Source organism: Ciconia boyciana, chromosome 1, assembly GCF_034638445.1.
Source record: "Ciconia boyciana chromosome 1, ASM3463844v1, whole genome shotgun sequence".
Taxonomy (NCBI): Eukaryota; Metazoa; Chordata; class Aves; order Ciconiiformes; family Ciconiidae; genus Ciconia; species Ciconia boyciana.
In genome coordinates, this window is record NC_132934.1 from 22,945,079 (window position 1) to 22,958,826 (window position 13,748).

Consider the following 13,748-nt stretch of genomic DNA (forward strand, 5'->3'; position numbering starts at 1 on the left):
TGGTAACAGAATTTATTATAATCTGTTTACTACAGAAGGAGTTAATTCTCAGGATACAAATTTATCAAGGACAAAAGAAAACTTTTCCTTGGTGAAAGATGAAAATCTACATAATGGAGAAAATGAGCAAAGAGAAGATGTGGAACAACCAATAAAGCACGTCAATATTACTGGAGAAATTGTCATACCACCAGGTGGAAAAACATTCATAGTGATCATATGCACAGCTGTGTAAGTATTTCCTTCCATTGGTTCTGATCAATACAATGGAAACAAGCCATAAAAATTGACTTAATAGTTCCCTTATTGTGGACATTGTTCTCTTTTCTTGGTGTAGGATAAAGTAAGCCACTACATACTAGCAAATGATGTGGAAACCTATATTAGACCTTGAAAGTAGTTAGCATTTTAATGCTTGATTCTGATTTTTGTCAGAAGAAAATGGTAGTAGTAAATTAAGAAATACAGTGGGAGTAGATAACTTCTTGAAAAAAACACAGTAAGGTGAAGATAATGCCTGCAGCTGGTTATATTCTTTTCAGGAAACCCATTGCTCCATGAGCACTAGAGCTAATGTAGATTTCCTGGGAATTTTTGTGTTATCTGATATGTTTCTTCCAGTGTTGGTACCCTGACATTGTATTCATGCTGCTACATGCCTTGATCTCAAGCTTCCCTGTCCTGTGATATTAAAGGCAGGTTATGTATGCTGAAATAAAAAAAAAGCTTTCTTCCTTGAAGCTGTAATTTATAGAGGAAGTGGTTTGCAGATCTTAGAAAAGCCTTGAAAAACAAAAATACTTTGCTGTACAAAATATTTCATGGATTTAGTTAAGAATAAAAAGTGGCTTTGTGTGAGCTCTTTCAGAATTCAAGTAGGAACCTCATGCTGGAAAACTTACTTTCATGTACTTTTCGGTTACTTCCAGCCTTAGCTCTACAAATGTCGTGTACCACAACCATTGATTCTTATGATCATAATTTAAAAGTTGGACAGGGGAAAACAAGGTCAAATGGTTTCATTTGTCAAAGTAACACTGCATTAACTTTCACACTACTTCTGTTACTGTTTTAAATAGTGAGGCAAGGGGTAGAAATTTTCTTAGGAGGATGATTTAGCTGTAGTTTGAAAGATAAGCTGCAGGCATGGCCTGTCTTTGTGGAGAAAGATGTGTGTAGAAAGAACAATTTATATTTCACTGTAGATCTGTAAATGTCACAAAGTCTGAGAATCTGCTAATAATACAGAACAATCCACACAATTCCATGGGAGGCTGCAGCATGAAGGTAACAAATGCTTGCTGGCCACTTAAGAGACCATAGAGGCTGCAAATGTAGACCATAAATCTGGACAGTTCAGTGTCTGCACTGAGTTTGTGTATCGGAGAAAACCAGGCTATAGCTTTAACCTGAGCAGGTAGTGTTAGTTGGTGTGAAAAAGTGGTACTCCTGCCAAAGACAAAGTAAGCTGGAATCCTTCTGGGATGCTTTTGTTTCAGGCACATAGTAACAGTGTTGGACCATGTAGTTAGTGCTGAGGAGAGAATTGGGCTCTGGGTAGTGCTGGGATGGGTTCATTCAGGGATTTCGGAGCAGATGGTGTGTGTTAGATCTTTTGTCTTAAGTTCCTTAGAAACCAGTCTGAAGAAACTGTCCCCTCTGATCTTTTCCCCTCTGCCACTCCCTAAGCACCACTTACAAATGTAAAGTGCGTTTTTCAGAAATAAAGGATCTTTCCTACTTTCTTCACTTGATGTGTTTACAGTTAGGGTTCAGTTCTGAGTAGCCTCAATCAAGGTGGAGCAAAGCTGTTGCTGCAAACAGTGATGGGATATGCTTCAGGTTCCTCTGATGGAAATGTTTGGCTAATTTTTTTCAGGAACAGTAATTCAAAGATGTTCCTTGTGACAGAAATATTAATTCTGTACCTAGTATGTTGAGGGGAGGGATTTTGCTCTTTACCCAAGCTTTTCATGAAATTGGGGTTTCGAGATTTTTACTTTTTCAAAAATTATTTATGATACTTGGATTGAACTCGGGATGGGGAGTTACTGAAATGAGAATCTACAATTTTATTTTAAAAAATATTTACGGCTTGGGAAAGTAGTGTGAACATGATGGTTTTAAGAACATAACTTCTGTTTACTTGAAGAAATCCTGGGTACAGTAAAGAACTCCTGTTGCTTGGTTTTCCTGATTTTACTGTTGGACGCTGTATTGAAGCCACTGTAACAAATGAAGAAGAATTACTAATAGCACCTGTGGAACCATTTTCTCCAAGAAAGCCTAAAATTATTCCAGAACCTCAGCCAAGGAAGACAACAGTGGTTGCCCCTAAATATAGAAGGTACTGTGAATTGGAGCAAAAAATAACACTTATCTAATACTGCTCTATTTGGTATTGCTCTATCTGTTCTGTAATGCTGATAAAGAAAATGTGAAACGGGGAGAGTCTGTACATGTTTATGTATCTTGTAAACAAGATGATCATGGACATTAGTGATAGAAGAGGTCGTTTTAGTAATGAACTGCTTGATTTCTTTGTAGGTTTGTCAAACAGGAGCTCTTTCTACTATATAATGTGATAAACAAGATGAACACTGTTGCATAGTAATCTACAAGTAACAACTGTTTTTAAGAAAAAAGATGGAAAATTGGAAATAGTTTTCTGAGAGAGTTAGCTTCTTAATTCCTCAAGCAACTTTGACATCCATATCTGATAAATGTTTCCCATCTTTCATTCAGATCTCTCTTTTGCAAATAAGATTCTATTATACTTACAGTATTTGCTTAGTTATAAAAAATATCCCTAAACTGAAAAAGCAGACACATGATGTTTTCAAATAATCTGTAACTGGAACACTTACCTTTCTTTCCAGTATAGCAAAATTCTCAATTGTCACTTTGAAGGAATCATTGGGTCCGTTGCATGTGTGTGTTTTGGTTTTATAGCCTTGATCATGTGGCATGTTAATTAGCTGTTTTTCACACATATAATTTGAGAAAGCCAAATGATATATCATACACTTTTGTTTTAGAAGTCACAGAAAGCAGTTGCCAAGCTTTCTCCCACATTATACCATACCAGATAAGTTAAGAAAATGTGTGGAGCAGAAGTTGGACATACTGACCTTTCAGCCTCTCCTAGCAGAGGTATGCAAGTGTAGTTTTATATAAGAAAATATATTTTATCTAAGTGTGTTTGTTCAAGCTGGCCTTAATTTAGCAAAAATGTGTAGCCCTTAGTGTAATAGAAGATGATGTAATACTGTTACCAAGTAGACTTAAGACTTTCATCTGTATCCCGTAACTTCTGTGGGTTTCAGTATGTCACAGAATCCAAGCTTACGAGAGCACAAAAGGCTAAATGTGAAAAACTGTAAAGGGAGTAGAAGTATACTGGGGGCGGGAGGGGATAATACATCAGCTGAACAAAGATTCCTCTTCACTGTCACTTTTTAGGCATCATTGGAAAGGGTTTTTTGGAGTGTCAGAACAGTAGTCCAGCAGTTGTTTCATAGCAAATGAAAGCAGAAATTCTTAAGTTATTGCAGTAACAGAGGATTCTTTTCTGGTTGTTCAAAACCTTTTTTTTTTTTTTTTTAAATTCTCAAATTTATTTTACTATGGCTTGTTCAAATTCTTCCCACAAGTATAGCGATTTCAGAATACGTACAAAAAAACCCCCCCTAAAACTAAAAAACAAAGTCTAACAAGAATATTACAGTGATTCCTTCTCAAAACTTTTTCCTGATTTCTGGTAGAACATTACTGCAACTCGCTTTTTTGTTCCCTGACTTTTTAAGGATGTGTAAACTGGGACTTACACTTTTTCAAAAATGTAAAAGGCTATGTTGTCTGCTTTCTAAACAGCTCACACAAAACCTGAGGTCACAGCATTAAGATAGCAGGTTAGTGATCCTCTCTCAAAAAGATGATAAAACTCTGTAGTGTTTGAAACAATTTTATACTGAAAGCCTGCCATTAATGGTAACTTTTTAACCACACCTTAAGTTCTGTCTGGTGCTGGTGACTGTTTTAAGTCTGTTCCAGAAAGCACTGCTCATTTGCCTTGTATGTGAGTGAGAAGATACCAAATAAAAAGCAGTCTATGCTATCAGTCATTGTTTTGATAGGGCTTTGTACTGTTGGAGAATACCTCTTCAGTGAGATGCATTAAGCCCTGAGGGGAAAAAGTTCAGGTTCTTTCAGCTTGCCATAAAGTTGTATAATCATCAGCCAGGGCCAACACTGACATGACTCTAGCTCTTCACCTGTCTCTCCCCAGCGTACTTAGATTTTTATGCTTTCTGGGATTGCTGAGCATAGAATTTAGTTTGTAGACTGCCCCTGAATTCAGATGTTGAAACTGCCATTGTAGTAGGGAGAGACTTGGTTAACTCTTTAGCTGACTGGCTATTGTATCTGAGCTCCAAGGACTATACTGATTCTGCTTTGACTACTGGGGGAGTTTAAAATGTTAGCTAGGGTATAGATACCTGTATTTAGGTGACTTGATTGGCAACCCACTTGCTGTGCAGTCTATCTTAAGAGGTGTTTTGTATAATGTTAAGAATAGTGGGTTCCATCTCTTAGTGTAGAAGTTACAACAATAATGTATACTGCTTTCTTTTTCAGCATCTTAATCTAGATAATTATAAAGCAAACTTTTCTACTCTCTTGTGGCTTGAAGAGATCCATGCAGAAATTGAGATAAAAGACTTTAACATGAGTGGGGTTACTTTGAAAAGGAATGGGAACATGTTAGTGTTGGAAGTGCCAGGTGTGGAAGAAGGCAGACCTCACCTGATTACAGGTAGTAATTAATTTGATATAAAGCCAAATAGCATGTTGATCAATATTTTCAGTGCAATACAAACTCCATTGCTTATTCATTTGTTTAAAGAAGTCTTGCACATATTTGAACACAAAGTTATTAATCTAGGCTACTAGGCAGGTGAACTGCACGGTTAGTGTCTGAGTTGTACAGTGGCTGCTGTCTGAAGCAGCATTGCCTGTGTCTGTTCTTATGCATGTTACGATACTTTATGATTTTTCACGTACAAAAATTGGTGGGGCTTTCAGCAAAAATAAACTGTGCAATGTAGTAATAACCTAAAAGACAATAGGTGTATCAAAAGCAAATGCTGGGAAAGTAGTTAAAATTGAATTCAGAATCTCAAATAATGTAATATACAAGACACTGTTTCCAAGAAGTGTTGTCTGATAGCATCAATATTAGGTGCCTTTTAAAATGTAATATACAACTGCATACGGCATTTCAGAACAAGTATTCATGGGTACAGCAACTTTGCTGAAGTTAGTTGACAGCTAGCATCCTGGAAATTCCTAGTTTAACCATGCAAAAGAGGAAGAAATTAAGTGCTGTGGCAAGAATTTTACTATTCTTTATAACAGTATGTTGCCTTTTAACTTTGCAATTAGGTGATAAGGTGATACTGAAAAGTCGGGTCTACTCTGAGCATGTAATAGAGTACGTTGCCTATATTACTGAGGTAAGCAAAGTGTATCTCCTGTTGAAAACACTGTGGTCCACAGGTTTCAGAAGGGAAGGTGGCAATTCATGGAGTTACAGAGTAGTTTAACCTGACCTTTGGGAAGCTAGATTTATTTTACCTACATTCTGAGTGGTGATTTTGTATTTTTATTGTATTTTTTTAAGACTTTAGCTTCCTTATTTTTTCTAGATTATAATTTTTGCCTGCTCTGAAAGCACTCATAGCATAATCTAGATATGCAATATGTTGATAGCAGGTAAATCTAGGTGTTCTTTTTGGAGGTGATGGGGGGGTTCAATGCTTGCAGAGATGCTTCTTTGTGTTTAAAGTACTAAACTTTCATCAGTAAAATGACTATTTTTCTTTGCAACAGATAAGTAATGAAGATGTTACTCTTAAATTTAATGCAGACTTTGAACAGGCGTACAACTTGGAACCCATGGATGTGGAATTTGTTCATTGCAGGTATTTTTATAAGTTTCCAAAAAGCTGCCTTTAATGATTCCTCTAGTAAAGTGACTTTTAAAGTATACATGACTGTCAATTGGTTGTTTTGGTGGATACAGTTAAGAGAAGGACATAATTAAGATCTTACCAGTTCTTTCACCTCTTTCCCTCAACACACCTTTGCAACTACATTCATTGGTAAAAAACTGCAACTGTAGTCACAATGGACAAAGAATTATTGCCTTAAGCCTCTCTAAATGATTGCAGTAATGCCAGGCAGTGGAATGGGGAGGGTGGGAGGGAATAAGGTGGGGTGTTTTGTTTTGGGGGTTTTCTCTTGTTTTTTAAGAAAAAAATATACCATATGGCTGCAAGACCGTGCAAAAAAAAAATTGCTGATGTTAACCACCCATCCTTTTACACTTTTGTTTTATTCATGGCATGTTGTTATCTGTACAGAGTTGCTTAATCTTCTCTGTAAAATCAGCTTTGCAGAGAACTGCCTTGAAAGACTATCTAAGTCTGGAACACCAGGCCATCTTTTTCTCACTGAAGAGATAGAGAATATATGTATCAATGTTATTCATAGCAAAGCTGTTGACTGACGCTTCTGCAGCATATTTCTCAATAGATGCTTCTTTAAAAAAAAAAAAAGTGTTTTTATATAAAACTATTTTTATATGCACTGGTGCACAGTAAAAAATACCAGATACGTTGTAGGTGTATGCTGTTGTAGTTTATGGAAGTGTAAGCTTTTACTTTAATCTACAAATTTGTATTCTGATAACAGGATTACTAGCAGGCGATGCCAGTTGGCAGTTGAGCAAGCTATCTACCTGGGTGAAAAAGGTACACTTCAGTTGACTTAGGCTGTCTAGAGGAGTGTTTGGGGAGTCTTGTGTTTCATATTGCTTTCACATCAGGACATACTGAGAAGAATGTATTGTAGTTTGTTCTTAGAGGAGTTTTCTGTAATTTTTTTCTAAAACAACAATTCTCTGGATCTAGAATAGGTGTCATCAGAATGATTTCATCTGTTGGCCATCACGGGGGAGAGGAGTTGAACCAAACTTCTGTGAACTGTTTGAGCCAATAAGAACTGTAGAAATCATAGTGTTACAATAATAGCAAGCAAAATGGCAGTGTTTCGTGTTACCTCAGAATTTATTAAAAAGCATTGATTTCCTGTTGTATGGTTGAGTAGAACGATCTATATGAACTTCACACAGGTCTTTACCACTTTTACGTTAGTTCTGATAAACTAGTTCTGGCAACTCAGAGCAAGCTGATGTATCAGCAGTAATGTTAATCAGTGAAACGTGCAAAGTGTTTGTGTAGCTTTCAAATTTCTCTGCTTTCTCTTTCTCCTCTAAATTTGAAGTGTTATTTCCGGAAAGGCTTGTCTTGCAATCACCACAAGCTATCAAGACCCAGAATACTACTGAGTATTGTGTTGTTGATGATGGCCTTGAACAGTGTTCCCAGCAGGAAAGTAAGGTATCTATTCTGTAAATGTTCCTTAAAATGCTGAATACCATTCAGATTGGTAACAGATACCTACTGTACAGCTATTGTTAGAAAGGAATTGCATAATGGAGTATCAGAGAATCAAAGTTGTATTCTGCTGCTTTCTGATGACAGAAGCTTTTGTTTGCTGTCTGGGGACAGGGGATTTTGAGATAACTGATATTATAAAGCTAACACTTCCATCTCCAATCTAAAGTGCTTATAAAAAAACTGCATGATTGTAATTGGAATTGGGAAATTTGCCTTAGACTAGTTTTCATAGCTGCTGTTGACTAGATATTTAAGTCCTGTCACTGTTGCAGGAAATAGTTTTATGATAGAAGGTAATCACCCTGTTCTGAGTAGATTTACCCAGGTTTCCTAACTGCCAGTTAAATTGTGTGGAGAAAATGTAGTAATCTGTCTTAGAAAGGACTTCAGGGTACCTAGTCCTCCTTCCTGTTTGAAGCAGGACTGTCACCAACACTAAATCAAGTCAGCTTGGGGGGGTGGGGAGGGTGCTTCTTTATTTTTGTCTAGAGGTTCTACAGCCTCTCCATAACCTGTGCTTCATGACCCTTCCACCCAAGATTTTTTCCTAATTCCCAATATGAATCTTCCACCTGCAGCTTGTGGATGTGGTCCATTGTTATATCATATGTGACTACAAAGAAGAGTTTGTGTCTTTTTTTTTTGTCTGATTTAAGCCATCATGGGCTATTAGACTGTCCCTTCACCTCCTCATGGCCAAAACTAAGAATCCAAGCTCCCTCAGACCCTCCAGTTCATAAGAACAACATGATATTTCCATGTATACAGTTCTAGCACCGACAGTAGCCCAGGATCCTGAAAGGGGCCTGAGGATACTGTTCAGCCAGTGTGTTCTCAGCCTGTCTTGGTTTACAGTTATTCAATCCCAGGTGTGGAGCTTTCCACTTCTCCTTACTGAATTTCATGAGTTTTCTGTTGGCTCTGTTGCCAAGTTTCTCATGGTCCCTCTGAACTGAAGATGTACCATCAGGCATTTGAGGTACGACTCCTGATTTTGTGTTGTCTGCAAGTTTGTCAAGGCTGTTATTTGTTCTCATCCTAGTCATTGATGAAGGTACTGAATAATATTGGTCCCAACAACAACCCTGGGGTTCTTAGCTTTTGACCAGCTTCCAGCTAAGTATCAAACTATTGATTAATACTCTTTAAGCCCAGTAGTTCAGTCAATTTTCAACTTGTCTAACTGTCTGTTGATCTAGCTAATATGTCCTCAGGCTACAAATAAGAATGATGTGGTAAGTAAACCATCAGCAAACCTCCTTGCTGAGGTTAAGGAATATTACAATGACTGCTTTTCTTTTGTCCACTTAATAGTCTGTCCACGTAATAGTCTCCTCATCATAGAGGAAAACCAGGTTGGTCATGAAAGGTCTGCCCCTTGGTTTAGCTATGTTGACTATTCCTGGTCACCCTTTTTTCCAATTATGTGAAGGACATGGAATCCAGAAGGATATCCATGATATTCTCAGGGACTGGAGCAAGGCTGACAAGCTATAGTTCCCCAGGTCTTCCTTGTCTGTCTGAAATTGGAGTAGTATTAGCTTTTTCCTGATATTAGAGGCATTCCCTGGCTTGTCATGATTATTTTTTATTGTAGATAATAGGCAGCAGTGTCCACAATCATATCAGCATGGTGAATCACATCTACCCTATCCAGTGTCTCTAAGCAGTTTGTAGCATGGTCGTCCCCTCCGGTTACTTGTCCCTTTCCTTCCCATGCTGTTACTTTGCACAGGAGTCCTGCATGTGAGGCAGAAAGAACATTGAGTTCTTTCCCATATCATCCATCAATAAATTGTCTTCTCTTATCCATCTGTGAGACTCCGTGATCCTTGAACTGTCTCTCTTCCTCCACAATATTTGCTAAATCCCTTCTTATGAGTCTGCTCTTGCCACATTTTAGCTTCAGCTGTACTTCAGTCTCTTTGACCTTCCTGACTTTGTCCAACTATCCAAGCAGTGTTTTTATATTTTGCCTGTCCTAGTTTCTGCTTGTAATAAGCTTTTTATAAATTCATCAAGAAGCTACAAGCTTAGCTAAGCAGGCCTTCTAATTGCAATTCCCAATGATCTTGTGCAACAGGATGGTTTTTTTATGATCTCTAAATAAGCAACTTTTAGCTCTTCTGGGCACCTTTTTCCCACGTTGTAGCTTCCCAGAGGATTTTGCCTGGTGACTTCTTACAGAAACTGAGGTTTGCTCTAGAAGGGACAGAGTTCTGGCTCTGCTGCTTTACCTTCTTAACCTTCCTCCAGTCTTGCAATCTCCGCAACAAAAGCGGGTACGTGGACACATGTTCTTTCCGGTATATGAGCAGCAAGTCTAGTAGAGTGTTATTTCTGGTCAGTATGTCAGTCATTTACATTAGGAAGCTGTCACCAACTCAGTCTAGAAATTCTAGACATTTCCTGGGTGAATTGCAACAGGTGTGTGAATGATTGAAATCTCCAGGAAGCCGCACAACCTGTGATCAGGACACTGATGCCAGTCGTTTGTCAGAAGTCTAATCCATGTTGTCTTCCTTCTGGTGGGGATTTGTTACAAACCACCAGACAACGTTGCTGCTGTTCCATCCTCCTGTAGAACAACTCAGACATGTCTCTTTTTGCAATTAATAATGTGCAGTCAAGGAGCTCCTGCATATAGACCCAGAGCTGTGCTGGTGAGAGCAGCAGCACAGCTAGTTTATTGTTCTGCAAGATGCCTGCTTGTACTGGGGCCTTTCTGTTTGACTGGAAGGATGGTGGAGAACATCACCTGGACCCCTCATGCTTACCCCAGAGCTATATGATTCTCCCCTTGATCTATTCAAGGTGTCACTTGTACCCACATGGGTAAGCAGCAGAGGAAGTAGTCAGAAGGACTAGATGAGCCTTACAGTCTTTCCATGACATCATGGCTGCTGGGGAAGCAGCACACATCTCTGGATGATACCTCTGTCCTGTACAAGAAGTAATCAACCTCTAACACTCATCACTTCACTGGATTAGGATCAGTATTATTAAGATGACTGAGGCATGTGGTCCAGAACCCTGCAAACACCACATTCCCTACAAGTAGTTTTCTCCTGTGCTGAAATCTGAAAGAGGTATCATCTTGCTTAGTGGTATTGAATGTGAATGTTAGCTTTTGTGGAAGGAAACAAGTTATTCAGCCATAGCTTCAGAATCTGAGCCTGCAGAGTATTTGTGAAATAAATGTTTAATGTTAACATAAGCCAAACTTTTAGAAATCTTAACTTTAAGGTGGGAATTCCTAGCACCTTCTTCTACTACTCTATCTTTCTGTCTTCATAATAAATAATTCTATTTAATGGGATAATGCTATTTAATGGGAAAAATGAAAACCTAGCAACTTCAAAAGTGTTAGTGAAGATAGTTGCCTGTCATCTTAAGGTTATAAATGCATTTATCTTCACTTGCTGTTTTCAGGTCAAAAGACTGCAGAACAAACAGGCAAAATGCATGGCATCAAGGGAAACGAACATAACGGATGTGACGAGAGGAGCTGTGCAAACAAGCCAACTTGGTATACTTTAATACTTGATATTCGAGTATAGACAGTTCAGGATTGCAATCACTTCAGTAAACCAGGGCTGAGTAAGATACCTTTTAGATGTCCTCGTGCTCTGTCTTTTAAAGACAAATTCTAGAACAGCACTAGCAGGAAGTTTCATTGGAGTCTTTCTGTGGGTTACTTAAATATCTCCAGTTCATAGAATCATAGAATGGTTTGGGTTGGAAGGGACCTTAAAGATCATCTAGTTCTAACCCCCCTGCCATGGGCAGGGACACCCTCCACTAGACCAGGTTGCTCAAAGCCCCATCCAACGTGGCCTTGAACACCTCCAGGGAGGGGGCAGCAAACATCTAGTGATATATTTTGCACTCAATAAATTATCATTTTCCAGTCATTTACTGGAAAATTTCTGGTCCTAGAATTTTTGCTATTCTAGGACAAAAAGTGAGCTTGATGCTAAAATTACTGAATAGAGTTTTTACAGATTTTTTGGTTACGTAATCATAGTCCTTTTCTGGCCTTCAATTTTATTGAAGATCCCATACACTTCTGAAATATTAATGGCTTATTTTCTACATGCTATTCTATGAAATCAGAATTTTTGAGAAATCCATTAGATGTTACCACATAAGGAAAATGAAAATTTTTTGAAGCATAATGCGAATTTGAATTGCTTTAATCTACTTATGTTAAAAATATTTATGTGGAGTTTTAATATATGCTTGTCTTGATTATAGTTGGTGAAACTGTGACACTTAAACAGAGAGCTGGTGAATTTTTCAATCCTATGCTGAATGAGCAACAGAAACTGGCAGTGAAAAGGATACTGAGTGGCGAATGCCGTCCAACACCTTATGTTCTCTTTGGACCACCAGGAACTGGAAAAACACTAACAGTAATTGAAGCTATTTTACAGGTAATGGTGGATGACAAATCAGTTATCTCTCATCTTTTCAGTGTTGGAACGCTTACAGTAATTCTGTAAGTACTGTCATATTTTTTCCCAAGGAGTTTTCAAAATACTATTTTTAAGATCATTTTCATAGCTCTGTGAAAGAGGAAAGATCTTGATGTGGATTTAACAGAATTCCTGAATGGCTTATTTTGAAGTCGTCTTGTCTTTGTCTTTAAAGCTTTAGTGAACAGTATATAACTTGTGATTCCAGTATTGCATAATATATTTATGAAGCACAGGTATACATTAATATGATAACCGTGAATTAATTCTGCTGTCAGTACACTCGGTTTGAGAGTACTTAATCATGACTGTCAAGAATAGTGTTCTTGAACTGCAGAAGGATGGATGAATATAACATGTATGCAAAACTCTTCTGGATTCTGTATTCAGTGAAATAAAATGAGCATGTTTGAGCTATTGCTGCTTCTCTAAATAACCTTTTTTAATGTCCATCTTCTTTAATGTAGATACATTATACTCTACCAGATAGTCGAATTTTGGTTTGTGCACCATCAAATGCTGCAACAGACCTGATTTGCTTGCGGCTGCATCAAAGCAATCTGTTAAAGCCGGGAGCTATGGTCCGAGTTAATGCTAGCTTCAGGTCAGCAGAGGTAAATATTATAGATATCTGCCAGTTAATATTTCCATTTTAATATTTTGATCTTAAAATACTGATTTAGTAATGTGACTGTCAGTGGTTATTAGGCTGGTTAGGCTTGTTTAGGATCCAAAGTATGAACTTACTACTTCTGCTTTTCCAAGAAGTTTAACTGGAAAATGTTGATCATAGTCCTTTAATTTGATTGTATGAGCGTAGAATCTTAACCTCTTTCCTGCAGTGCTTAACTCCATGAGCAGCACATACATATCAGTGGGATTTTTAATGTGGTAAGATGCTTTGACTTCCAAAGCAATCCTAAAATCTGTTACTGAAGTCAAGCCTTTGCCTCCAAATTAAGACTACTTATACAGAAAAGTAAGCAAGTAGGATTGTCATCTTTATACAGTACACATTTTACAGTGTGTGCACTTTATGCATATTTATATATTTATATACATGTGTATATGAAACATCCATATGTTCGATTTTGATCCTTACAATAAAGAAGACACAGATGTCTTGCATATGTACTACTTTGTTTAGGCCAATTAATGAAGAATTCATTTTGGTGCATGAATGGGTCTAAATCCAAGTGTTTTTGCTCAGCTTCTAAAATAGTTTTCAGTGGGCTTTTTTATTAAAATTAAAACGTTTGGTTTTAGAGTGGCATTTTGTTTTACAAAATACCTTTTTGTTTCTGCAGCAAATTGATGACATGGTGAAACCTTACTGCAAAGATGGTGATGATATTCGGAAAGCATCATGGTTCAGGATAATAATTACCACATGCAGCAGTGCAGGAATGTTTTATCAAACAGAAATACGGTAGAGTACTATAGATAGGAATATCACTGAGATAGCTGGATGCTACAAAACCCAGAGCTTTTAGATACCCTCTGTACTGTGACTTGACCTGTTTTAATACAGTTTATTGCATGTGTGTCTACTTTGAAATTGTCTTCCTAGCAAACCACTTGGTTTTAGTAATGTTTCAGCAGAGACTTTATCCATGGTAAATTTAAGAATTATCTTGACTAATGTTAAAAATTTTTGACACAATAACTTCTCCAATACCAGTGGGAGCCTTGGAAATTACATTGCTGTTGTGATTGGCTCAAAATGATTGTCACACTAAAAATTATA

At 37.5% G+C, this 13,748-nt stretch overlaps 1 protein-coding gene across 2 annotated transcripts in view; it reads left to right on the forward strand.

Annotated features, from left to right (window-relative positions):
• The window catches only part of MOV10L1 (Mov10 like RNA helicase 1), a 37,044-nt gene that overhangs the window by 13,388 nt on the left and 9,908 nt on the right, over positions 1 to 13,748 (forward strand). Inside the window, exons 8-19 of one of the 2 annotated variants that reach the window (XM_072868634.1) lie at positions 36 to 231; positions 2,153 to 2,347; positions 3,039 to 3,153; positions 4,639 to 4,816; positions 5,446 to 5,516; positions 5,893 to 5,984; positions 6,757 to 6,815; positions 7,348 to 7,463; positions 10,956 to 11,052; positions 11,781 to 11,959; positions 12,469 to 12,615; positions 13,309 to 13,430. In XM_072868634.1, coding sequence (XP_072724735.1) covers positions 36 to 231; positions 2,153 to 2,347; positions 3,039 to 3,153; positions 4,639 to 4,816; positions 5,446 to 5,516; positions 5,893 to 5,984; positions 6,757 to 6,815; positions 7,348 to 7,463; positions 10,956 to 11,052; positions 11,781 to 11,959; positions 12,469 to 12,615; positions 13,309 to 13,430 — 1,567 coding nt within the window. The remainder of the gene's footprint in view (positions 1 to 35; positions 232 to 2,152; positions 2,348 to 3,038; positions 3,154 to 4,638; positions 4,817 to 5,445; positions 5,517 to 5,892; positions 5,985 to 6,756; positions 6,816 to 7,347; positions 7,464 to 10,955; positions 11,053 to 11,780; positions 11,960 to 12,468; positions 12,616 to 13,308; positions 13,431 to 13,748) is intronic. The other variant, XM_072868724.1, reaches the window with a different exon arrangement.